General features: G+C 38.4%; 1 protein-coding gene across 2 annotated transcripts; it reads left to right on the plus strand.

Annotated features, from left to right (window-relative positions):
* Positions 1–25,842, plus strand: LOC149089678 (arylsulfatase B-like). 2 transcript variants are annotated; one of them, XM_089235850.1, is made up of 10 exons: positions 1–263; positions 11,632–11,791; positions 11,959–12,071; positions 13,786–13,896; positions 13,996–14,121; positions 15,525–15,651; positions 15,737–16,039; positions 20,991–21,259; positions 21,430–21,654; positions 25,590–25,842. In XM_089235850.1, the coding sequence occupies exons 1-10, from the start codon at positions 150–152 to the stop codon at positions 25,716–25,718; spliced, it is 1,677 nt and encodes a 558-aa protein (XP_089091976.1). In that variant the 5' UTR covers positions 1–149; the 3' UTR covers positions 25,719–25,842. The 2 variants fall into 2 exon arrangements, 1 of the variants encoding a protein (XP_089091976.1); XR_016193190.1 differs by having other exon boundaries at positions 19–263; positions 20,991–21,281; positions 25,590–25,681.
* Positions 25,843–26,942: the final 1,100 nt, after the last annotated feature.

Genomic DNA, 26,942 nt, shown 5'->3' on the forward strand with positions numbered 1-26,942 from the left:
ATTTACAGAACTAAGATTACACGTGTGTGTTGTTGTGTGTAATGATCACGCTATTGGAATCAATGAGTTGTTTAGTAGTGAGAGAGAGTGCCCTCAAATACTCATTCGCACAAAAAAACGTATCCTGATAGAGGTTTGATCGGATCGTAATGGTCACGATGAGAAATCTCATCCTGACAATTCTGTGGTTGGTACCGCTCATTAACGTTGTCTGTGCTGGAGTGGAGAGACCTCACATCATATTCATTCTCGCTGATGACTTGGTAAGTTGATTATAACCGCCATTCTTCAAGACTGTTGAGCAAGAAATGTAGTCGAAAACAAGGTTGCAATCGGATGGGTTGGGTTCCGCAGGTAACGGACCCAGACAGGCACCGAATTCACCTTTCAAACTATCCTATATAATCCAGCGTTTCTCAAAGTGTGCGTCGCGGCATAGCTGGAGATACTGTTTTGTGTGCCTGTTTATGCTTGGAGGTCGTTGTGTTTTATAACCGTGAATATCTATTAATATATTCTGAGGAGCCGCAGATGAACTATTAATTGGATAAAGGGAGCCGTGGGCGACAATCGTTTGAGAAGCACTGCTGTAATCTTTCCACAAAAGCTATAAATTTTAGGGTGATTGTTGATGTATACGAAAATAGCCATTGAGCTGGCTGATGACCATTCAGAGTGGGCACTTGAGTCACTTACTTGTTTGTCACTTGTTTCTGAGAAAACTTAGACGCTTCGAGCTCCGAAGAAACGGGTTTTAAATGTTTGAAAGACGACCACACATATCCTTTCATAATTTTTTTTCTCCCAAGGTTTTCAGCGTTGTCCCCAGAGGATGGGAAAGTCCATTGCAAGCATTTTGAGGGTACAGCACAGAATGGACTGATGACGACCAGGGCTCTGTCGCTTACACAATATAAGCTCATTGCCCTAAGGGCGTGATCGTGACGGGGAAAATTCTGAGTTACAAGGAGAAAAAAAAATAATTGGGGGGTCCTCCCCCTATCATGGGACCTAAAGAACCCCCAGTCATGTATGCGTATTCATATATAATTACAAAAAACGTGAGATGTCAGACATACAAAGAGAATCAGGATATACAATGAGTTCAGGGAGGGTTCCATTTTAGGGTGACCTAGAGGATGACAATATGCATTTGTACTTAAAAAGTTAATTTTATAACACAGGGTGTCCGAGAAATATCTTATTATTCTAAACATTAATAACAAAAATACTAAAAGATGAAATGCAGTTTGCGGCAAAAGAATGAAGGAATCTAACAGTTTTTTTTTAGTATCAATTGCCCTGAAGTAGACGGCACTAGTTGCTCGGCAGCTGTAATAAGAAACGAAAATGGCAATCGCGCAGGAGAAAGTGCAGTGTGTATTGTGGTTAGCGGAAAAAAAAATCACCCAAAACCGGGCAAAGAAAGTTTCATTTGATATACCATAGAAATCCACCAAGTATGCCTTCAATTTATGCATGGATGCAAAAGTTTTAAAGACACAGGAAACGTTGAGCTTGTGAAAAATTACGTCAAAGGCATTGTGTTTATCAAACACCTGTTTCTGATATTTCCGTGTTAAAGGAAAAGGTGCAATTAGCAATTCCCACCGTTAAATCACGAATGTTAAAAAAAAACACTTGGGGTCAGAAATCGAGAAATTTACATGCCCTAGTATAATATCTGGACCATATCGTCATACATCGAAATGCCAGAGGAAAATTAGATGTCATAACTATGATATAGAACCATCTCGTCCTATATGGTGCATTTATTTATGATATTAATTGATCAAGTCTTTAATTTTTCAGTCGAATATATATTTGATTCCATGTGAAAATAATCTTTACTTTTAAGGACAGCTTGGGACAATAAATTATTTTAATATAGTTTGAAATACATAGATCTATATCGTGAACCTGACAAAGATCTATGTCAGATTCACGATATAGACCAGATATATGTAGATCTATCTGGATCTCACATACTGTAGATCTATATCGTGAATCTGATATATATATTTGTCAGGTTCACAATATAGACCTGATAGATCATAGAAGATAGATCTATATCCTGAACATGACATAGATCTATATCCTGAACATGACATAGATCTATATCGTGAACCTGACAAAGATATATATCAGATACACAATATGCTGATATATCAACTTATTGTGTGCCTTCAAATAAAAATTTGGAGAAAATCTAAATTCGAGTGTACAATTTTTTTCTTCGAATGGAAAATAAAAATTTTGGAATGAACAATTGTTCATATGAAATTTTGATTTTAATAGGATAAATTATGTTGATATATACATCAAAATCATTTCATCAATTATAATTGAATCCTTACTGTCTATGTTTTACATCGTAGATGTTGGTATTTTAGGAGGAGAGAGATCAAGAACTTATCCACCGTAACTTCAGTTGCCACTTTACAATTGCACATAATTTTTAATTTAAAAAAATTTGCTCTTGTTTTTGTTGTATATGTGTGTGTGTTCTTCTTAAAATAATTTATTACTATTATTTCTTTTAGATGTTTTGTTCATTTCTTACCATGCTTTGAGAATTTTAACTTTTTTGCGTTGCGTATTTTTTAATTTGTATTTTTTGTTCTATTATATAAATTAATAATTTTAAATAAATAATTAATATATTTCACAATACATCAATTTTAATACGTTAATTTGTCTTTCTTTATATTGTGTTTTTTGTATTATGTAATTTCCTTAATTACTATATAATTTAGTTTTCATTAATGATAAATATTTCACATTTTTTTCTTTTATAATAAAAACGATCGGACTCTGACACTGATACTGATCATGATGATCCGGCACTAGTAAATAGGATCACCAAGGAACTTTCCGACTGTGTTAAGTTATCTAATTCAACGGCTAATCCAGTTTTGCCATCTGTAACTGGAAATTCAGTGATCCCTGACGAAGGCAATGGCAACGAAAAAAGCAGATTCAACGTGGGAAAATTGAAAACCAAGAACTCTAAAAGTGACAAGCATGCTAACAAAAATATCACTGTTGCCAAGGCCCCTCCATCTAATGCATGTATGGCAAAAACTTCAGATCGTTATCTGCCGTCTCTTCAATCCAGGATCTCGAAAGAGAAACCGGATCCAGCACTTGGTTCCATGGTCACAACTGACGAGCCAGATAATCACCCAAAATTGACGAAGTCACAGAGATCAAAAGCTAGAAAAAAGGCAAAAAAGATGTCTACAAGAGCAAATGAGGTGATGCTCTCCACAGGAAATAACAACTCCACTGGAGCTACTGCTACCCCCATATTTGAAGATAAATCAACAAATGAGTTTGCAATCGCTTCAACAAGTCATCGAAGTCCAGTGAGAGACTCAGGTGGGGTTGGAGAGTGCAATGCAGAGTCGGATTCAGTGGAACCGAGTAGGGTAGAATCTAGAATTGACAATGATTATCCTAATGGTGACAACGATGAATTCACTCAAGTCAACAGAAGACGAAAAAAAGTTAATGTACCCCAAATTGTCTTATCCTCTTGGGGATCCAACTGGCTTGCAACCTTTCGAGATATAAAAAACAATTGTGAATTTGCTCCAGTGTCTAAAACGACAGAGAAGAACATTCTGTTAAATTTATTTAGTGAAAATGATCACAGGAACGTCACAAGGTTCTTGGACGATAACAGGTTTGAGTACCATACGTACCAAATGAATAGTGAAAGGTTCTTAAAATTTGTAATACGTGGTCTACCAGCAAATGTTAACCACTCTGACATCACTAATGACTTATCAAAACAAGGATTCGATGTGATAAAAGTATGCAATCTCAAAAACTATACTTCAGGAAGAGTACTCCCGCTCTTCTTGGTGGAAGTTCCGATCAACTCTAAAGAAATTGCCAACTTGGTCGACATCGACGGGGTTCCAATAGAGATTGAAAGATACAGAGGAAATCGTTTTCCCTTGCAATGCAGGAACTGCATGAAATTCGGACATACAAGTTATTTTTGCCATAATCAAGCCATATGCGCATTTTGTTCAGAAGGACACAGTACTAGAAGCTGCTTGGTTAAGGGAGATCTGAACAAGATAAAGTGTTACTTCTGTGGAGGCCCTCATACAGGAACGTATTCTAAGTGCCCTGCCAGACCTGCTTCCACAGGTGAATCTGGAAGAACCTTCATCTCCAAGCTTCCACCTTCGCTTCGAGATTTCCCCCTTCTAGGCAGCGTAGGAAATAACGTAGTTTTAGAACGAGGAAGAGACAGAAATGGGGGAAACAACTTTTCTGAAAATAAGTTGTCTACTAAAACGGAGTCAAATCCTTGGGTCAAGGCTAGTACAATCCCGTTGGTATTACAACGTTCTGTAGACGAAGTCTTAAAGGGACCACATATTCTTGGAATAGGCAAAGTGCATCTCACGGAAGCCGAACTGGTCGAGGAGCTGAACAGAAAGTTTAACGAAGCCGAGCAACAGAAAATATTAGATTATAAAAATAATCAATTTGGAATTAATTTCACAGATGTAATTCATGAATTCAACAAACATCTTAATAATCGTGATGATTCTTTCGGCGATCACATAGTTAAGCCGTCTGAACTTTCCAAATCTTATAATAATTCTGTAAACAGGCAAATGCCAGTACCTTACCTTGTCATTGATGAAACTGATGTCACTGATGCGTCTGTACATTCAGTTTGTATGTCTTCAACTACTAATGAAACAGTGGAGAATTCACAGAAGAACAACATCGAGAACTTTTCCAATGTTGTGCGAGAACTTTTGGTAAATATGGGCATTTCTGAAGATAAGGCTCATAACCTTATTCAAATTCTGATTGGTTTTATTTCAGCGCTCAAAAATTAATACACCAGTGTCAACTATCAGCAAACCGCTGAAAATTCTGGCATGGAATGCCACTGGGCTTAAACAGGAACTACAAGAATTCAAACAATTACTTTATGACCTACAAATTGATGTAGCACTGATTTGTGAAAGTTTTTTAAAACCTTCTCATACTTCCAATATCTCTAATTTTATCTGTTTACGTGAAGACCGTCTACATGGAAGGGGTGGTGGAATTGCGGTGTTCGTTAAAAAGGACATTCCTCACCAAAAACTTTCGATTCCTTCTTCAACTGAAATGGAAGCTTTGGCAGTAAACATCTTCATCAACAGATCACCAATAACCATTTGTGCAATTTACAAACCACCTAATAACCATGTTGATATCAATCTCCTAAACTATCTCGTTAATATCAACAATCCGGTACTAATTGCTGGCGACTGGAACTGTAAAAGCCCTACATTCTTCAGCCATTCCACAAATAGACAAGGTAGAGTTCTAGAAAGATTTTGTAGGAATAATTGCTTGTGCATTCATTCATTCATCGAACATTCCAACCAATTATCCTACTAGTCGATTTTATCGACCCGATGTTCTGGACTATGGAATCTCCAAAAACTTTAGGCACAACATCTTTTTCGAAACAACTGCCAAACTTAATTCAACTCACAACCCTATTATTTTCACCATCGATATAACTAGACCAAAGGATATTCCATATCAACTGGTTACCAACTGGGAAATCTTCCGCTCTACGCTGGAAACATTACCAGTGTGGAACTCAGCGGAATTGACGACAAACTGTATTGAAAATGCAGTAGTTGATGTGACTGAACAAATTAAAACAGCTATTCAAGCCTCTACCAGGAAGATTAAGGCAAAAGAAAACAGATTTGGCATTTCGGAAGAATTACGGGACAAAATCAGACTAAAAAACCGGGTCCGAAAACTCTGGCAAAGATTTAGAAGACGGTCTGACAAAACCACTCTAAACAGACTAGAAAAGGAAATAAGACAAGAAACAACTGAATATGTCAATGAGAGATTCACCCACTTCATTGAGGAGGCCACAGCATCCGATGGCTCACTTTGGAAGGCGTGGAAAATCTGTAAACGAAAATCTCCAGCGGTGGACAAAATTACAAACGAACAAGGTCAACTGTTGTATACAAATGAAGAGATTGTTGAAACGTTTGCTGATAACTATGAAAAGCAATTCATGCCAAACAGTCTGCAATCTCGAAGTATTGCTTCAGCTCATCATAGAAAAGTTCAAGAATTCCTGGATAGAGTTCGCTCGGATGCCTTGCGCGGAATGGGTGCTGCCGGTTTGACCAATGTTGACGAAATCAGGGGCATGATTAACAAACTCAAAACTAAAAAAGCTTCTGGTCATGATGAAATTTCAAATCTCGCTCTTAAAAATCTTCCTCTTTCTATCCTCAAATCATTCACTAATATATTTAATAGCATGCTTCAGACAAGCTATTTTCCTAATGTCTGGAAACTTTCTATTGTCAAACCTCTTCATAAATCTGGAACTGACCCACTTTTCTCTCAAAAATTCAGACCTATCAGCTTACTCAGTAACATTTCTAAAGTCTTTGAACGTATCTATATTTCACGTCTTGACGCTTTCCTGTCCTTCAACAGCATTCTTCGAAGTGAGCAGCACGGATTCAGGCGGGGGCATTCTTGCGTTACTCAGCTGCACAAAGTTACCGAGTTCGTGATGACTGCGTTCAACTACAAGGAACATGTCTGTGCTCTCTGTCTGGATATATGTAAGGCCTTCGACAAAACGAATCACACGACCTTATTATCCAAACTAATTGACCTGGGTTTGCCTGACTATTTCATCATCTTTTTAAACAGTTACCTTTCCAATCGAAGATTCCAAGTCAAAAATGGCAACTGTCTCTCAACTGTTAGACCAATAAGAGCGTCTGTCCCGCAGGGTTCTTGTTTGGGACCACTGCTCTTTGCGCTATACATCAATGACTTCCCAGCTCCTCAGCGCGGAATGCTTGGTCTATTTGCTGACGATGCCATCCTGTTGACCAATCACAAAAAAGGGAAAAAATGTATTGAAAATTTACAAGAATCAACTGAAGACGTTGAGGACTGGTGCCAAGACAACGATATAAAGTTGAATCATCAAAAATGTCAATATATTCTCTTCACAAGACGGTACAAGTTTCCAAGAACTCCCATATACATCGGCAATACGGTGTTGACAAGAAAACTCCAAGTCAAGTATCTAGGTTGTATACTAGATAAGTCGCTCTCATTTTCTCCTCAGGTGATGTACGTAAGAAATAAGGCCTCACAAGCAGTTGGGATGCTATCCAGAATCACATTCCCACAGGCCAGGCTAACGTTGAGGAATAAAGTAATTCTTTTTAAAACTATTATTCGTCCTATTCTGACATATGCTGCCCCAGTGTGGGCTCATGCCAGTCTTGCAAATATGAAACGTTTACAGACACAGCAGAACATCATTCTTCGTCAGTTTACCAGAGCCCCCTGGTATGTGAGAGGAAAAAACATCCGTAAAGATCTTGACTTACCACTAATCTTGGACTATATCAAGGAGCTTGCCAATGCTCATTTTGACAGGCTACGATCTTCTGAACACCCGCATCTTAGAGAAATTGTCTATTATGACCCTAGAATACCCACAGTACACTCTAGGCCAATGGACTTGCTGAGCGTGGATTGGGTGACGAATTGATGTAATTTGCAGAACATTTTCATGATTTTGATTTTTTTTTTTTTTTTTTCAAAACAATTTATCAATTTAATATCAGTTTTGTTTGATATTGCGGATGCTGTGATCGCAATTCAGAGGCATTTATATGTTTTTTTTTTTTTTCGCAATTAATAATTTTTCTCATTTATTCATAATTTGAGCTTGCATAAAATGGTGCATTGGGTTCGTATCGTGTTGAAACTGATGTTATTACAATACAGAGATGGTATGTGTCATGTCTTCATTATAACTTTTTCTTTGACGTTCTTAATTATGGTTATATGACTGATGACGGTTCAACAGTACCTCAAACATCTCTGGTCAGTGTCTCTCGATTATGTAAATATTTATGATGTTGGGGTTTTTGGGTAGCATATCATCAGCTACTTCCCTTAAGACATTGCCCCCTTGTTCTTCGATTGTGTTGTGTTTTATCTCGATGAGCATTCATTTCGCGAAGATTTGTAAACAATACTCTCCTGGCTCATTCATTCTCTACACACACACATACACTACATACCTTACACACATGCACAAACTTGTCTTTTTCCTTCTCATACCACCCCTGGTGATCTGTAAGTCGCCAGACAGCCTGCAAAGGCTGGGCAGCGACGGAAACGTTCAATTCTGGTCTGGTCTGGTTCTTTTATAATTTTTGTGTGTACATGAAAATGAATAAATTTGACCCGATTTGAAATAAGAGTAAAAACTATTACTTCTAAATTAATGTTATAGTAGCATCCTGCAGCCAGTGCTGTTGTGGTGGGTTGATAAGACATGTAGTCAGAGATGGGAAGAGTTCAGTGTGCATGGGTTCAAATTAAAGCCTCCTAGAGAGTAGTCTTTATGAGGCTTTGTTCAAACTCTCACCTCCAGGAACTACAGACGGTTTTTTTTTTTTAAATTCCTCCGAAAGGGCGCCATCTATCGTCCAAAATTTCAAGTACTTGTATATATCGCACTCACGATATAGTAGATATATCGTGATTATGCCTTTTTTTAGTCAGAACGATATCGTGGCCTGATATAGATCAATATTGGAAACTGAAATTTTACGATATAGATCTATATCTTTGTGCTACTTGGGTGCTCAACATTTTCTGTGTCTTTTAACTTCTGCATCCATGTACAAATTGAAGGCGTACTTGGTGAATTTCTATGATATATCAGGCAAGTGATCTCATTTCCATACACATTGCGGTTTCACCAGCGCGGTCGCCACTTTCGTTTCTTATTACAGCTGCCGAGCAACTAGCGCCCTCTACTTCAGGGCAATTGATACTAAAAAAAACTGTTAGATTTCTTCATTCTTTTGCCGCAAACTGCATTTCATTTCACCTTTTCGTATTTTTGTTATGAATGTTTAGCATAACAAAGATCTTTCTCAGACATCCTATATTTGAATTCATACAGTGAAACCTGTGTACAACGACAACCCTTCCTATAACAATTTCTTTTTTTTCTTTTTTTTTTGGTCCCGGTGGAATTCCTATTTAATAGGGAATGGTGAAAATTCTCACACTCTGTCTACACTCTACAATGATAACCTGTCTATAAAAATATTTTTCTAGGTCACTACAGTATCGTTATAGACAGGTTTTACTATAATAAGTAGTAGAGCCCGGAAGTTTAGGCACTAAAAATGATCGAAATAGGCATGCAAAAAAAACACTAAAAATGCCTGAAATAGGCACTGAAAAAAGGCATTTATGATTTTTGGAAGGAAGAAAGAATAACTGTAATATGTTATAATTCCTTATACACGCATTAGTAATGTGAAGCGCTGAGTGGAGCAGCCTCCCTAACTACAGCAATTATCACCAACGGAATTGAAAAGTGTGTCTCTGGTGTATTGGTTAGCGCACTCTCTCTGCTGCCTGGTATGCAAGGGGAGACACAAATCACTTTCCTTTCCAAATACTAGTTTCGGCATAACATCCAGGAAATTCAAATTCTCAGTATATTAAATAATCATTACGAAATACATTGCAAAAGAAATCAAGTTTTTTTTAAACGTTATTTGAATGGTCCAGGCTCATGAAGGTAGAAGAAACATCGTATTAACCGAAATTTCACTGTATCCGATTATTTTATAAGCGGACACAACTTATCAAAATAATCACGTATTTTATAAATTATTGAGGAAACTGATTTTTTAGATTTAAAAAAACAATAGAAAGTGGAAAAGATATGACCAAGATGAATACGTGCAAAATCAAAAAGTAGTATTTAAAGTCAGAAATAGATGGCGCTAAAAAACAAAACTAATTTATTTTGATACGCAAAATTTATCGAAACCAAAATTGACAAGAAAAATTTTTTCCACCAGAACAAAATGAAAAAAATTATGTTAACCGATATATGATTACATCAAATTTCCCTAAAATCAAAGCTTAAATATAGTAAATTTTATCCGAATAATGACGTATAACAGGAATTCTTCTAAAAAGAACAGGCAAACGCAGTAAAAAAATGTGTATAAATTCAGAAATTAGTGTTTTAATCAACACGAGGTGGCGATAAAAAATTTTTGAAATGCGCATCAATCGAAACCGAAATGGTTAATTTGGGAATAGGGCCGCAACTAAAAAGGGGGGAGCATGCAGGTCTGGTGCCCTGGGTGCCGAACCTGAGGGGAGTGTAAATTTCACCCTTTAACGTCTCCTATAATATTACATGGAGCGCCAAAATTCGTGCTTGTCCCGGCTAGCCAAGTATCTAGTTGCGGCCCTGGATGGGAAAGTCCATTGTAAGCATTTGGTGGGTGCAGGCAGGGCCGTCTTGACGGGCATGGGATGCTTTTACTATGCGTCCCCTGGCCAATGGGATATTCTCGAGTCCTTAATTAGGTGAAAGTACGTGCTTATAAATTTATGGTTTCTTTAGGAAATCATAGCACCAAATCTCATTATCACGAGGCCCGTTATGCAATTGAGGGCCACGGGCTACGCCCGGGTTCTCCCATGCGGTAAGACGTCACTGAATACAGATCTAAAAAATAAGAGATACATATATATGTGGTACGAAATAAATAAAACATGTTTAGCAATACAACTTGGGTGCTTTTCTGTAGATGGACGACGAGAGAGCCGTGAAGGCACGCGCCTGAGTCGTATCTCCGATGATAGGTTCCGCACCCAATTAACAGTTCGTTTCATAAATTAAGTAAAAAATCAGTTGAGTGTGATTAGAACGTTGTGATTGTTTTAATTAATTTTCGAAATTCAAAAATATAATGATTTAGAGTTTAAAATCTCAATTTCTGTACAATACAGTTTCGGAGATTTCGCCTCCGACATTTAACCCCTGACATTCCACCTTTCCTGACCGTATGAGTGATGAAGTGAGTGACCAAGTAAGCGACTGTATGAGGGACCAAGTGAGTGGCTCTGTATGGTCATATGAGTGACCAAATGAGTGGGTGGGTTACCGTATAAGTGAGTGACACTACGTGACCATAGGAGAAGCCTAGTAAGTGTGGTTACTCATACGGTCACTTACTTGATCATGAAAACGGTCACTCCCTTGGTCACTCATGCGGTTACTAACTTGATCACGAAAATGGTCACTCATACGATCAATCACACTTGGTCACTCATACAGTCACCAACTCATACGGTCACTCACTGATACGATCTTTCACCTACTTATAAGGCCACTCGCCCAATCACATGGGCACTCACACAGGCTGTTAGTTACTTAGTCACTCATCTGGTCGCTCATAAGGTCAGGGAAAGTACAATGTCAGGAGCGAAACTTCCAGGAACGAAATGTACCGGCAACGAAACGTCCCAGGGGCAAAATTTCTGGATCCCACCCGCCACCGATCGGGTACGGAGTTTTCACCAGCCTAATCCGACCCGTGGGCCGCTGTTACGTGTGATATCCAGTATCAAACAATATTGTCTTCAATTTCAAAGATAATTATATCTATTGCATTAGGATTTAATGTCTAGATACCGTATGAAAATAGACTTGAAAACAATATCGATATTTATTTCTCAAGAACTGCTTATTCTCATTCCAAGGGATGGGATGACGTCAGCTTACACGGAACGATCGGCATCCCTACCCCGAACATCGATGTGATCGGCAGAGATGGGATAATATTGAATAATTACTATACGATGCCTCTGTGTACGCCGACAAGGGGAGCTCTGATGACCGGAAAGCACCCGATTCGATTAGGTAAGTGACGTATTGTGGCTTATACGAAAAGAAACAGTTACCTAAGCTACATAGCTGAAATTATTTTATAAAGTAATTCCCAGTAAGTATATATATAAAGTAAATACCCAGGCTCATTACTTTATAAAGTATACAACAGAATATTATATGCTATATTTTACTTACAGGACTGCAGCATAACGTCATAAAAGCCACAGAGCCGTGGGGTTTGCCGTTACAGGAGCGAATCCTCCCGCAGTATCTAAAAGAACTGGGATACTCCACCCACGGGATCGGAAAGGTTATGATAAATTCAAAAATATAGAGATTCATTATATATAGTCCTCCAATAACAAGAACGGAGTGGATACGTCACGTCATGTGACAACGGACGATTCTATCCTCTTATCATTGAAGAAACGTTCTCAAGAACGGATTTAGCAATTGCCATTGTAATATTCCTCATTTGATATCCTCAGCGCCATTTTGACATTCTTTATCCCTCTTTGCAATCGGGGACAAAAAATTGCGTGGAATAAATTCAATCCAGCCGAATGTTTCTTCACTCTTTTTTCCTCATCGCAAAGCTTTATTGTAACCCTATGAAACAAAGTTGTGTGTGTGCGTCTCCCCCCCCCCACCCCATATAATACAAATAAATACAAGGCCACAACAGGCAAAATGCCCAACGAGGTGGCTGAGAAATGTGTGCATGTATGAGAAGGATGTATCTTATGTATCTTTCTCAGAACATCCTTCTATTATATACTGTACATGGAAGTGAGAAATAGAGCACTAGGTGAGGGCGAGGTACTGTACAAAGCAAGGTACTATAACTCTCTTATCTAATTATCTACTGTCTGTACTGTTCCTCCCCACCCTTATCGATTTTTATTTTCTTTCTTCTTTTTTTTAACGTGCGAACAAGGCTACCATATTTATCGCCTATATACGTCTAATACAGATCACCCAAATTTATCGCCAACAGCTTGAACACCAAGGGATTAATCCCTTCATGTACAAGCTTCTGGCAAACAAATTTGGATGATCTCTGTATGATGAAACGGCGATGAATCTGCTAACCTTGTTCTAACCTAACAGCACGTTAGAAAAAGGAAGAAGAAGAGGAAAGAAAAAAATACAAGAAAGATGAATAAAAAATAAAAATAGAAGGAAAAAACAGTATAATAGATAAGCGGATAAAAGAGTATGCAAGAGATTTCTCTCCCCCTTCCCCCACGGGTTTTCTTCCGCTTTTACGTGTATATAGTCGAAAACTACATTGTTTTCGGAGGAAAAATATCACTAACAGGGGTATAGAAAAATGGGAAGGGGGAAAAAACAACTTCGGTTCATAGGGTTGCTACAGTATAAGGCTTCGCGGTGATGAGAGGGGAAAGAAAATACAAAGAGCTGGATTGAGTTTATTCCACTGGCGTTTGGACGAAATATTTCGTCCGTGATCGTAAAGGGGTTAAAATTGCCTTATAGTGCCAAGGTGGCCCAAACCAAGAGCTTAGCGACTATAATTATAAATATAACAAAATAAATTTTGCGCCAAGGCAGCGTACTAAAAACCCCGACAAGATTGCTCCCCCCCCCCCCCCCCCGTTTCTCACAACAAAAATAGACCCTCTTTTAAAAGGGTGTCCGACTGCAATTCAGTTATTGAAGGACTATACACAGTGCCGTCTTAAAGCATGGGCCCATCCGGGCATCGCCCTGGGGCCTCGTGAAAAAAGGAGCCTCATAAAAATGAGATCTGATTAAAAATTTTGAGAGTAAGCGTGTAAACTTGCCTGGTAAGGCCTTAGAAAAATCATTTGGCACGGGGGGGGGGCCCATGGTGCTTTTAAGACGGCTCTGTCTGTACATATCCAAGAAATATTTTCGCATCCCATTTGATGCTAATGAAAATCATGTTCAAAGACCTCCGCACAATTGCAATATAATCTTTTGTTTGCACAATTCAAGTTATTAACTTCGTTGCACATCATGTTATTGCTTTGGCACAGTGGCACCTCGGGTTTTACAAGTCTGAGTATCTTCCGACGAACCGGGGTTTCGATTCCTTCTTCGGTTGCTGGTCTGGATCCACTGACTATTTCTCCCACGAAAAAGCTGAAGTGAGAATTTCCGTCAATATTTGTCTTCCATCACATTTATCAACGGATATTATGTGTGTGCATGTGTGCAATAGGTATAATACAATCTTTCTCCGCCAGGGAAATTTCCGTGGATACGATTTGCATGATGACGAGAGAACCGCCCGGGAATACGAGGGACTGTACGCGACAGAAGTTTTCACGTCAAGAGCGAAATCTATCATAGAGAGCCACAATTCGTCTCGAGTAAGTGTTCTGACAGTTTGGGATTGATTAGATGGCAACATTACAATGAAATACTTTTATACGTGCCAATCATGGCTAGGGTTCGGGGCCGCCCTTATCAGACGCGTGCCTGGTGCGAAAATAATTTCAGGGTTTCTTTTAGCCTCGATTTTATGTTTTTTTGTGGGGAGGTAAACCGACATTCAAAGATTCATGCATTATCTCAGAATATACAGGAATGATATTATGAAAATATCAACTCACCAATGAATGATCAGAATTAATCAACAAAACAAAATTCCCAGAATTCATGGAAATTCAGAATTAATGAGATAAAAAACTCAGGATTAATGCCCGAAAAGACTCAGAATTAATCAGGAATGAGAGAAAACCCCAGAATTAATGAGGGAAAAAAACCCAGAATTAATGAGAGAAATAAATTCCAAAATTCATGGAAGCTCAGAATTATAATGGGAGAATTAAAATTTCAGAAATATGTATACAATGAAGGAAAAAATCTCAGGACTAAGATAGAAATTCAGAATTAATGTGAAAAAAATCTCTCAGAATTGATGAAAATCCAGGCGAGAAAAATCCCAGAATTGATGCGAATTCAGAATAAGAGAAATAGTTCCAGAATCCATGAAAATTCCAGAATCAACTCAGTCGTAGCGCTCAGACACCTTGTTTACAAAAAAAAATTTAATTTTAAATATACATATATGTATATTTTTTTCACTTCTATTACCCGGTGCGTCCGCACCTGTCGCACACCCCTAACAGTGGCTCTGCTAGGATTACCAGACGTGCGAATTTTCAAAGTGCCAACATGTCTCGATTTTTTAGTTCCAAATTAATACTACAAAAAAAGGTAAAGATTTCACATACGTCGGATTGCTATATCCAATGGCTACAGGTAAAATGGACGACTTCGGTGACGTCAAAGCTTCGCGCAGGCTTTCTGCTATAGAAGGTGTTGGCTCTTGGGGCGAGGATTTGTATGCACTTAAAATGGAACGTTTTTACTGATTGGCAAAAAATCCTGAAATTCAATTTCTTCAACCAATCAGCTATAACATTGAACTTTAAAGCATAAAAATACTAGCCCAGTGTTTCCCAGCCTTTTGAACAGTTCGCGGCACCCTTGGGAATAGCATTAAAAACTTGAGGCACCCTTCCTTGAATACATAATACAGTTGACTACAACAAAAATCACTGAGTGAAAATACATCAGTAGAGTTTTGCTCGATTAATCATTAATGTGAAACTAATGTTATGTTAGATAGAAATGAAAGGATTTTTAGGACACATTTTTCGTTTTTATGGGGCATATTTACAGTTTTTTAAGAGCATAAATGCATTTTTATAGAGCATTTTTTAGAGCATAAAAATCCTAGCCCTAAAATAATGGTATTCTATCGCAGCCTCTGTTCCTGTTCGTCTCTCACCAAGCCGTCCACACTGGGAATCTGGACCGTCCCTTGCAGTCTCCGCCAAAATATGCCAAACGGTTTCGTCACTTACAGAATACGGAAAGAAAGATATTCGCTGGTATCTATGAATACACAGTACAATACAATGCGCGCAGCTCGATATCAATGTCCCGAAAATGTGTTCATGGCTCCATTTCTTGCAGGGATGGTAAGTTCTCTGGATGACTCGATCGGTGAGATCTTCGAATCTCTGGAAGCAAGTGGATTGCTCAACGACAGCATCGTGATCTTCAGTACCGACAACGGAGGTGCTGTCCGAAACGGCGATGGAAGTTCCGATGCTGGTTGCAACTGGCCTCTTAGAGGAGCCAAGTTCACCCTATGGGAAGGTGGCATCAGAGGCACAGCTTGGATTTGGAGCTCGAAGCTGAGAGATCGCAAGCGTGTGGATAACCGTCATTCTTTCCACGTGACTGATTGGTTACCGACACTGTTGGGTGCGGCTGGTGAGTGAGAGTGAAAAAATATATATTTCCGGTGGAAAGGGACTTGACACCTTTAGCATGGTGAACCACTATGCTCTAATAGAAATATCATTAAAAATAGGTATTTTTTTAACCACTGATTTACTTCAAATTTTTTACATATGTTCTTGAATGTATATGCTATCCTGTGCTTTTAAAAAATTTTCTTGAATTCTCAATTTCTCTCGTAAATTTTCAAAAAAATTCATTAAAAACAGCTGGTGATAGGATAAAATACCTTGACATCAAAGCAATCGAATAAAAAAATTACTCAAAATAAAGAAAAAGTTCATGAAATGAAGCAAAAGTTTGATTCAATCTTATTTAATTTCCATTGACTCAATCTTATTTAAAATTAAATTTAAAATATAAATTTGCAGTTTCAAAAACATTTTAATATAAAATTCAATTTTAGATAAGATTGAGTCAATGGAATTTTCAAACTTTTGCTTCATTTCATGAACTGAACACTTTCGTTTATTTTGAATCAACTTTTATTCACAAAAAATATTTTTTTTAATAAATATTTACAAAAAAATCTAAGATATGTAAAACTTTTTACCAGCACAGTATAGCACATACAATCAAGAGCATGTGTAAAAAATTTGAAATAAATCAATGGTTAAATACCTATTTTTAATGATATTTCTATTAGAGCATAGTGTTTCACCGTGTAAAAAGGTATAAAGTCCCCTTAACAGTACATTGTCCGTCAAAAAAAAAAAGAAGAATGAACATGATTTTTTACTGATCGCACACACTACATTATTTCCAGCTCGAAATAGGTCCCATCGACTACTATGCCTTGGCCAGCGTATCATTATTGAAAGACATGCTCGAACCTTCTTTCAACATGGCTTGCGAAATCACTGCCACCTTCTTCAGAACCATCGTTGACGAACTAAATCCCAGCATACCTTCACGTTTCCCAATATAGTTGCCGGACAAGATATCAAATGCGTACTACACCCACCATATAGATATGCTCATACCCCGTGTATCTTTGGTTACCCCCCCCCCCACCCCCCGAATGAAAACTGCCGAGCCATTGATTCCATTGTGCATTGAAGTATAACAGGGATGGAACCATAGTGAGCGCAACTGCCGGGCCCTAATCTTGAGGAGGGTGGAAAATTTTAGGTATAAAAATTGAAAGAAAAATATACAGCAAAAAACTTTTCTTTCATTCATTCATTCATTTGCACATCTCAATAGGCTGAGCCCAATTGCAGAGATGATAAACCCCCCACGGACATAAAAGTAAAAATATAAAAGAAAAGTAAAATAAAATAACAACAATAATTCATAAAATTTACACGTTAAGAATTAAATCATCAAACAAGCACATAGAAGAAAAATATACATACGTAATGGAAAGAGAAATTTATAATTCGATACAAGGATGACAAAGCCACGTCTACCCAAAATAACAAGAAAAAAACTTGAAAAATAGATGGATTGCACAAAAATACAATGTACAAAGATAAGTAAACAGAAGGAAATTTATATTAAGAACAAAGGAAAACAAGAAAATGAAAATCATGATGACAAAGCACTTTTACAGATAAAAAGAAACATTAATGATAAATATGTACAGTACCTAGTGGAATGGGGAACCTTTATGAAAAATATCAAGGAAGTCACCCGTATTATAATTTTTACATGCTTGCAAAATGGGTGAAGTACCCAAAATGTCCTAGATAAAGAAAAAACATTGCGGGAACTATGAGGCCCGTCGCTCGCGAGATGGCGCGGAGATGTTAATTAGGCTCGTCAAATAAGTCATCAATTCTGTCGTGAAAAACTTGGTGTAGAAATGATAGTTCTCGCATTGTACGTCTGCTATCGAGAGATGACATCTTGAAAGAATAGAGAATATCCGAAGTAGGTGCATCTGGAACGTTCACACCAAAAGACTTCCGGAATAATGACCGCAAAAAAAATTTCTGTACCCGTTGAATACGCACGCCCATCGCTGTAGGAATATGGCCACATATTATTGAGCCATACGAAAGTGAGGGTAAGACATATGCGAAATACAGTCGTACCATCGCTAGAACAGAGGTGAATGATCCAGACACCCTAACGATAAAGCCAAGTGACTTGTTGGACTTTGACAGGACACTTTCCACGTGAGCACGGGAGTTCAAATCACTCTTGGAAATTATGCCTAAATCCATTACCATGCTGTTTCTTTTTATAGCTGCTGCATCTACGGTGTAATCGTAAAACAATAGATGTAATTTTCGCGTGAATAAAACGACACTGCACTTTGAAACATTCAGACAGAATGTACCATTTTGAAGATACAACGGTAAGTCATTTGTAAAAATGAGAAATAGTAACGGACCGGGGTTTGACCCCTGAGGAACACCTATATATATATAATGATCAGTGGCGAATTAAAGTCGGTCGAGGCCCCGTGCACAAAAGAAAATATTGGGCCTTCCTTAAATTATGAAAAAGTGTAAAGTTTTGGTTTTTCGGTGCGCCCGCCGTTAAATCCGCCTCTGCTAATGATGATTGTTCTATCACTCAAATACGAAACGAACCAAGCTAGATTCATTTGACAAACAAAGTTATGAACGTAATTTCGCAAAGAGTACATGATTTACTTGATCAAAAGCCTTTTCAAAATCTGTGTATTAATGTTTATCTGTTCCTTATTGTCAAATGCAACCGACAAAAATCATGGGTAAAGTTCGCAAGATTGGTTACATTTGAGCGTTTAAGAACAAAAATCACGCTGGAACGGACTCAATGATGACTATGCAGTTTGCCGTACATCAATGATTCAAGAATTTTGAAAAGGAACTTAGAATCGATACTGGTCTGTAATTAGTTACATTGGATGGGTCACCCGATTTAGGAATGGAAACTATGCTTGACAATTTCCATGACGAAGGGAATCAATGATTTATTGAATATAACAGTTAACGGACGCGCTAGTAATTCACCACAAACTTAGACCACGTAAACCGGAATACCATCTGGCGGATGGCCTTGGATGGCTTGAGCTTCCTTACAGCGCACAAGAACTCAGCTTCAGCAAACTGTATGTGCGCGAGATATAAGGCGTCAGTTTCCACCAAAAACTGCCCTTGTGAAATCGACTGTAAAGAAATATTGCTATTCGTAAACACAGATCCGCGGAGGCATTTAGCGGTTCCTTTACCAGTTGAGGAAGTAGAGCCATTAAATTGCATTGTGCTTAGTATAATGTCACTTGGACTTTATGAATTGCCAAAATAATGAAGGATCCAGTTGTATGTTTTAAGTAGTTCCTATACGCAGTTTGAATCTTTTCTTTGCATAAGCGTCTGGTTAAATAGAAGTGAAGGTTAGACTCCACACACTCAGTACAAAGATATATTTTTCTATCTTGATGTTTTGTTGCTATGCTGTAAATGATTTCACTGTTGATCCACGGAGGGAATTTACATTGATGCGCTTCCTTCTGTGGAACACAAGTACCTGATGCAGATTTTCGTAGAATAGACTCACCGGAGAGTCAGTGTCATTAATGTGAAGGAAACTGTCCCACACACAATTCAAATCTCCTAGTAAGTGGTACAGCGAAACAAAGTCGGCCCTACTTAACTAATGGGAAAAAGTTACTTCACACAATTTTTTATATTTTTCACCTGATGTTCAACTTGAAAAAAATGTCAAGTGACGGATGGTGTCTGTCATCTATAATTAGAGGACATTCGCAGTGCCCAACACGGTAAGATATCCCATTGCGGGAAACAAAAACAAGATCGAGAAGTCGCAGATTTGAATTTGGCAGTGTGTTTACTTGCTTCAGCCCATGAAAATCCAGGTTATCGAACAAAGTATTTCATTAGCTGACACTGGTTGAGGTGGATCCACTAATCAATCGATATTGAGTACATTAAAATCACCAATGATCATAAGCTCGTGTTTTTGCGAAATAGGAAATGCTTCCTTAACAGCATAAAAGAATTCAATGTTATCAACGTTTACCGACTTTGGAGGAAAATAAACATTGCAGATAGTGACTATGTGATGGTCGGAAAGCCTGACCCGAGCGCGTATAGATTCTGCGGAACAATACCCTGTAACTAGTTTATAGTGTTTTTCAGGTTTTTATTAATGGCAATTAGAACGCCACCTCCTTTGCATGTGGTTGGATGAACACATCGATTTCTGCGATAAATTACATATCTGCAGTCAAATATCTCGGAATCACACACACTCTCAGGTTCAACCACGTTTCCGTTATACAAATTGCATCATACTCATCGGCCAAGAGTGCACTCGTATAACTTAGATCTCAGTCCATTTACATTTTGGTAGTACAGTCTAATACTACTGCCATTGGACTTCTGCGTCGTGCATTCATTTGTGTGGTCTGATCAATCTTTGTCAAATTTTGTCGTAGAAGACCTATAGAATTTTACAGCAAGGAGTGTAGCAAAATCAAGTTTGTCTCTCCTGACGAAAATTCTAGTTACTGCCATGCGGAAGAAAGATGAATTTCACAAGTAATGTCAAGAGCTCCAGCATATCTTTTGGCCATTAATCGAAGCTGTTTTGGCCAATGATTTCACTCAAAATCTGCGATTGGCGAAGGCCATGTCAAAAACAGGGTTCCGTCTTTCACTCATTAACGACAGTTCTGAAGAAAGTGGGGGGGGGGGGGAAGAGAAATTTTCGATAACGATATCGAAAGACGTTTTACAGCGCATCTTTCGGCCGTTCTGAAGAAGGCTGGACAATTTCGATAGCGATGTCAAACGGTTCGGAAGCAGGTGGGACAATTTGGGTAGTGATGTCAAAATACGTATTCCAGTACGTCTTTCGCCTATTAACGATGGGTTTTTAAGAAGGTGGGACAATTTCGATAGTGATTTCTGATTAATCAACTAATTTAATAATTAGAATCAACATGTGTGTATTTCTTTTTCAGGAGGAAATACTACAAAGCTCGGCAAAATTGACGGCATGGATCAATGGCAATCGCTATTGGGATCCCGAAGGTCGAGGAGGAATCACATGCTTCTCAATATAGACCCCTACTGGAAAATGGAAGGTATTAGGAAGGGACCTTTCAAACTCCTCAGGGGTAGTTACAAAAACGGAACCTTCGACGGCTGGTTCGACGAGGAAGGTCTCCTAGACATTGTGGAGAAGAACAACTCGCGACGACGAAACGTCAATTCTGAACAGCTTCGTGACGTAATAAATTCTGCCTTTAGCGGTAACCCAATACTGATCACGTGATTCGTAGCCGTTATGTTGTTGAAAATATCGGCTAATGTTGATATCTCATTTAGATCACAACTGAAAGACTATTTTATGGTTCATGGAGTTTGTTGATTTTTTTCTTTTCTTTTGTAAATGTCTAGAATTATTCAAGAATTGTTACAAACAGCGCAGCGTGGAAATTACTGAGAAGGAATTATCAGAAAACAACGTCTATGTCGTCCCTGATGAACTCAAAAGTGACACGAACTGTCTGCCAGAAGAAAGACACCGATAGATCATGCTTTCTGGGGGTCGAATCGAGATGTTTGTTCAATATCGTGGAAGATCCCTGCGAGTTCGATAACGTAGCTGATACTTATCCCGAGGTAAATAACTGATATTGCTCTGAATCCTTACGTATCGATTTTTCATGTTTGACAAAAAGTTAATTCACATTAATGTTAACTTCCCAAAGTTTACATTATAGGAATTTTTTCCTTAACACGTTAAAAAAGCCTCCAGAGTCTGATACAGGGTGTACTGTAAATGCTATCACGGCCTTTATTTCATCAACGTCCGTCGTAGAGGTATGATTCCAATCTGAAAAATGCTCAACAGGTGTTCGAAAATCACTCCGTACCAGTTTTGTAAAATACAGTGTGTAACAAAATAAAAAAATCTAAACTTTTATAGGTTTCCCCTTGTGCTCTAACTTCCAATCAGAAAGTTGTTGCCCTGTCTTTCTTAATGCCAACAAGAAAAATTCCGTGTTTCTAAGTGCAATATTCAGAGATATTCGAATTCGAAAAACGGAGGAAATTTGGGAAAGAACAGCGTTAAATGCGGAAAAACCGTTTTACCAAAAAGCCTTCTAGATACTACTTAGTATCTAAATCTCCTTTCAGATGGGAAATAGAAAAAGCGGGTTTAAACATCACCACCTAGAGATAGAAGGCCTTTGCACTCTGCTTGTGACGTCAAGTAAGTAGTCCATTTTCCCTCAGAATGTTCAGGGAAAAAAAATTCCCTGCTCAGGCCAGTATCATCGTTGCGAGGAAAAGAAATGATCGGGCTCAGAATTGGCGATTTCTATGCCCCACATCCAATCACTATGCGGTATTTGGGAGTCAATCAAGTATATTCTACGCCAAAATAAGAAGAAACGAAATAGGATGCCGCGCTTCAAAATGTGGCAAACTTGCTAGGTAGACTGAATGAACTGCGGAGGCCTTCTAGCTCTAGGTGGTGATGGTTAAAACCCGCTTCTTTCCACCAATGACTGCTCTCTATTTCTTTCGTTGCGAAGGAAAAAAGTCATCACGCGGGTTCTGGAACTCCCAATGCTACCGCAATATTTGCACATGTTAACGGGGCTTTGGTTTTACCCCCGCATTTCATACTGTTCTTTCCCAAATTTTCTCCGTTTTTCGAATTCGAATACCTCTGCGAATATTGCATTTGGAAAAATGGTTTTTTTTTCTTCTTTTTTTTGGCATCAAGAGAGACAGGGCAACAACTTTCTAATTGGAAGTTAGAGCTCAGGGGAACGTATAAAAGTTTAAATTTTCTTTTATTATTTTGTTACACACTGTATTTTCACTCTCAAAACTGGTACAGGGGGATTATTGAACGCCTGCTGATCATTTTTCAAATTGGAGTCATACCTCTACGACGAACGGTTGATGAGATAAAGGCCTTGCTAGCACCCTGTATAACAGATAGATTTTTATCCCCAATCTATCCAGAACATGCACATGATTAGTGTTTTTTGCATTCACTTATGTCTCAACATTTCGTGCATTGTCTCCATTCTGCTTTCAACCAGTTTGTACCAATTGTTATGCTCTGTATGAGACTGAGAAATTTGCTATTTTTGGTGTTCGGCAAAGTCATTGGATTTTACTCCTGGAGCGTCTTTGCTAATTGAGAGCAATGTTTCGGATTATGGCGTATTCTATTATTTTATTGATCTAAAGGGATTTTGGAATTAAAGTCATAATAAAAATTAAGGGTTAAACGATGTAAAACAAGGAATTAATTTGTGTGTGCCGTCCTATAAATAGGACGTGGGCGTTTGTATTAATTTTTCGCGTTCTTTGTTTTTGCTGGAAATGCATCAATAGATATTTATAAATTTCAGGAAAAATTGTTCGGCAGTTGCTTAAATATGGCAAAAATCACATTTTAATACTGTTTTCAAGTATGTCTAGGAGCGTCTGGGAGCTTCGGGCAACTTGAGCCACCCCTCCCTCACCAAAGGCGTTTCATTGGCCTTCGAATAAACTGATGTTCTGGACATCTACCTAGATAGGAGCACCTTACCTACAATTACCGAACTCGCTCTAGAAAGCCATTGTGCAATGGAAAAGTTCGATTTTATAATTTTTTTCTCAAAAATGAATTGTTTTACGTAAAAGTGCCATGATATAATATGAACATCTACTTTATTGAAAACATTTCGAAATTGGAAGGCTTTGCCTGCGACCAACCAGAGACTCCTAGGCTGGGATGTTTGGTGGACCCCCCCTTATTGTGAATTTGTAGTGTGAAAAGAAAAAAAATGCGGGCTCCCACTCAAAAAATGAGAAAAAGTAGGAAAACGCAGGACTAAAAAGTAGGATGGGGGAGGGTAACCCCCTTAGACAACATAATCATAGCATAATGGGAAAAAATTCCTAAAAAAAAAATTTTTTTTGCAAAAAAAAAAAAATTTAATTAACTTTTTTTCCCCAGCACTATTTCAGTCAAGCCAAAACAAAATGACAAATGGCTTGGTTACAAAACCAATTTTTGGCCAAAACAGTGCACTAGCAACCACAGATAATTCTTTGCTGTCTCTCCTCATATTTATTACATTCTTTTTTGGAGTCTTCCAAAGTGAAGAGCTTGTCAACTCTCTTCGACAAATCTTGTGTAAAATCAATTACACAAATTTTGTCGATAGGATTTGGTAGGAAAAGTAGGACAAAAACTAGAAAGTAGGACAAAAACTAGAAAGTAGGACAAAACCGAGAAAGTAGAACAAAAGTAGGACATTTTACCATGAAGTAGGAAAAGTAGGACGAGTGGGAGCCCTGAAAATGTCAAGAATCATCCTGAGCCCGCGGGTGGGAACCCTGTAAACTCCCCTCTTGTGGAGGGAGGGGGGGACCTTGGGACTAATATCTGAGCACGCTGTACGAATATTACGGTAAATGTGATAAATCCGGTTATGATGCATAATAACGAGCGTCGATAAATTTGATAAATTTCCCTAAATTTGTCACTTTTACCGGTGATTATACATAATACCCAAGCGTCGCGTCGTTGGTAAATCATGTCATGATCGCAAGTCCCCCTTTAGCAGGTTCTCTCATTCCAAAAAACCTTGGCAGATACAACTCGCTACAAAGCAGTAAGTCTCCGTTACCACTTTCTCTGGCAATGGACATAACGCTATGCCACACGTGCCTGTTTGAACCAATGAGGAACGCTGTTGGTTGTCAGGCAATCGCGCTCAACCAATGAGGGGGGGTTGTTTTTGAGAAATTACATTTTAGCTCTTACACGCTTTGAAGCCGGAGAGAATTTGGTGGTCAGTCAAGATAGTCGCCAGTTTTGTTCTGTTTTTTTTCGGTGAGCTCAGGCTCGCCCGGGAAGAACCTTTCGAGGAGGATGAAGTTCGAAGTGCTGGGCACTTGTTAAAAGTAAAGATGATCTCAGTCATCAAAATGTGTCCATTTGGCTATTTTTTTTTTTTTTTTAATTGCAGCCCGTCAGAAAATTGCTCAAGTTTGATATCATGTGTACCGGCCACGCAACAAACATTAAAAATCTTACTATACATGATAATTTATACATGTATTGTACCGTTATATCGTGTTCCGATTATATTCACCACACATACTAGACTCATTTGGATTTTTTTTTTCATATTTATCAAATTTACCAACGACACTTGGCTAATTATGAGTAATCGCCGGTAGAAAAGTGATAATGTCACTATTTATCAAATCATCGCCGTTAAAAGTGATGTTTTCAGTATTTATCGAATTTTATCACCGACGCTTGTCTATTCGCTATTCTCTAATATTCTATAATCTCTATTCTCTAATACATATTCGCCGGTAAAAGGATAAAATTTAAAAAACTTACCAAGACGATCGGTAAGTACGCATAACAACCGGTTATTTATGTATAATAACCGATTTATCACATTTACCGCAATGTATGCTCAGTATACTGCTTTTTCTTTTGAAAACTTAACGATCTATCAACTCACGCGAGATTTCTCATACGTGTCTTAAATTTGCCAATATATGTATATATTTTTTTTTCACAGATTGCCGATGACCTGGAACATTTGCTATCGACGTACAAAGAACAGTCCGTAACGCCTCTGAACCGACCATCGGATGCAGCCGCAGATCCCAAGCTTCACGGGGGAGTCTGGGTTCCGTGGAAATCATGAATTGAAAGCTTCTTCCGACCAACAAACGCAGAGCCTGCCAAAGACTAATACCGAAGTTCGTTTATTTATCCCAAAATACGCACAATCAGCTATTGGCATTAAATGATTATAATCATAAAAGGCCAAACATTTTGAAGAGTCTCTCTTGAATCGATGGCCGAAAATTAGAAATTTCCGCACAGAACGGACAAAAAAAAATTATGTTAATGCACAGCATACGTATGCTCAACACTTGGCCAGCGGGCCTAATGTGGACCTCGGAGTCATCTGACGTGTCCCGCGACAATTAACCTAAACCACTCGAGTGGCCCACGAAAGATTATAAAATCACTCAAGTGGCTCTTGGCACATTTCTACGTGGTGAATGTCACTGAAGTTGAAAAAATGTTCCATTAAAGCTGCCAGCGTTATAATTATTCCTGATCATTAAAGATATCCAGATCACTTAGCACATTTCCAAATCACTTGAGCGACCCGCGTCACACCTCCAGTTCACAAGTGGCTCGCGATACAGTGGCTCGCGATACAGATTTAAGTGAACTTTGAATGTATATTCAAAGTTCACTTAAATTGCCCACGACACATTTCTAGATCACCTAAATTGCACTCGGCACATTTCCAGATTGCTTAAACTGTCCGCGGCACACTGTCAGATCACTTGTATTGCCGTTGTGGTGGTCGAGTAGTCATAGTGAAGGACTGGCGTCCGGGTTCGAACCTCGCCCATCGTCACAGTAGTGGTCTGCTGAAAGGTGGGTGTTTTCTGCGGTTCCCAACTCCGCGGCGCGAATGAGAGCCTATCTCCCTGTTAAAAAGTCTCGCCACAAAGAGCAACTCCTGCAGCGGTAAAATTATTCAATAATTGCACCTCACTCATAGTTAGAAAAATTAATGGTAGATGGCAGTATAAAGCATTACACGGAAACATACTTCACGTTAGGTCCACAACATATACACGCACATTCCAACATGCACAAATTCGTTAGAAGTTCTGCAAAGGAATATGGACGAGGTGCATGAGTGGTTTACTAGTGCATAACTTTAATTGCCCGTGGTACATTTCCAGATCACTCAAATTTCTGAAACATTTTTCTGGACATTGTTCAGCGGTGGTCAAAAAATCGAATAGAATGCTTGGTCTCATTTTCAAAAAGGTCTCTTCGCGTTCTCCTAAAGTCATTCTTCCGCTTTTTCCAGGCTTAGTTCATCCTGGACTGAGTATGC

This window comes from Pholcus phalangioides, unplaced genomic scaffold (genome assembly GCF_987345545.1).
Source record: "Pholcus phalangioides strain wild (caught in Gottingen) unplaced genomic scaffold, Ppha-v1.0 ptg000001l_1, whole genome shotgun sequence".
NCBI lineage: Eukaryota > Metazoa > Arthropoda > Arachnida > Araneae > Pholcidae > Pholcus > Pholcus phalangioides.

What these genes read in the sequence shown, in the direction of transcription:
- LOC149089678 (XM_089235850.1), top strand. Translation starts at nt 150, where the DNA reads ATGGTCACGATGAGAAATCTCATCCTGACAATTCTGTGGTTGGTACCG. An exon ending in AGAGCCACAATTCGTCTCGA is followed by an intron (nt 14,122 to 15,524) that starts GTAAGTGTTCTG and finishes ATTCTATCGCAG; the next exon opens with CCTCTGTTCCTGTTCGTCTC. An exon ending in ATTCTGAACAGCTTCGTGAC is followed by an intron (nt 21,260 to 21,429) that starts GTAATAAATTCT and finishes GTAAATGTCTAG; the next exon opens with AATTATTCAAGAATTGTTAC.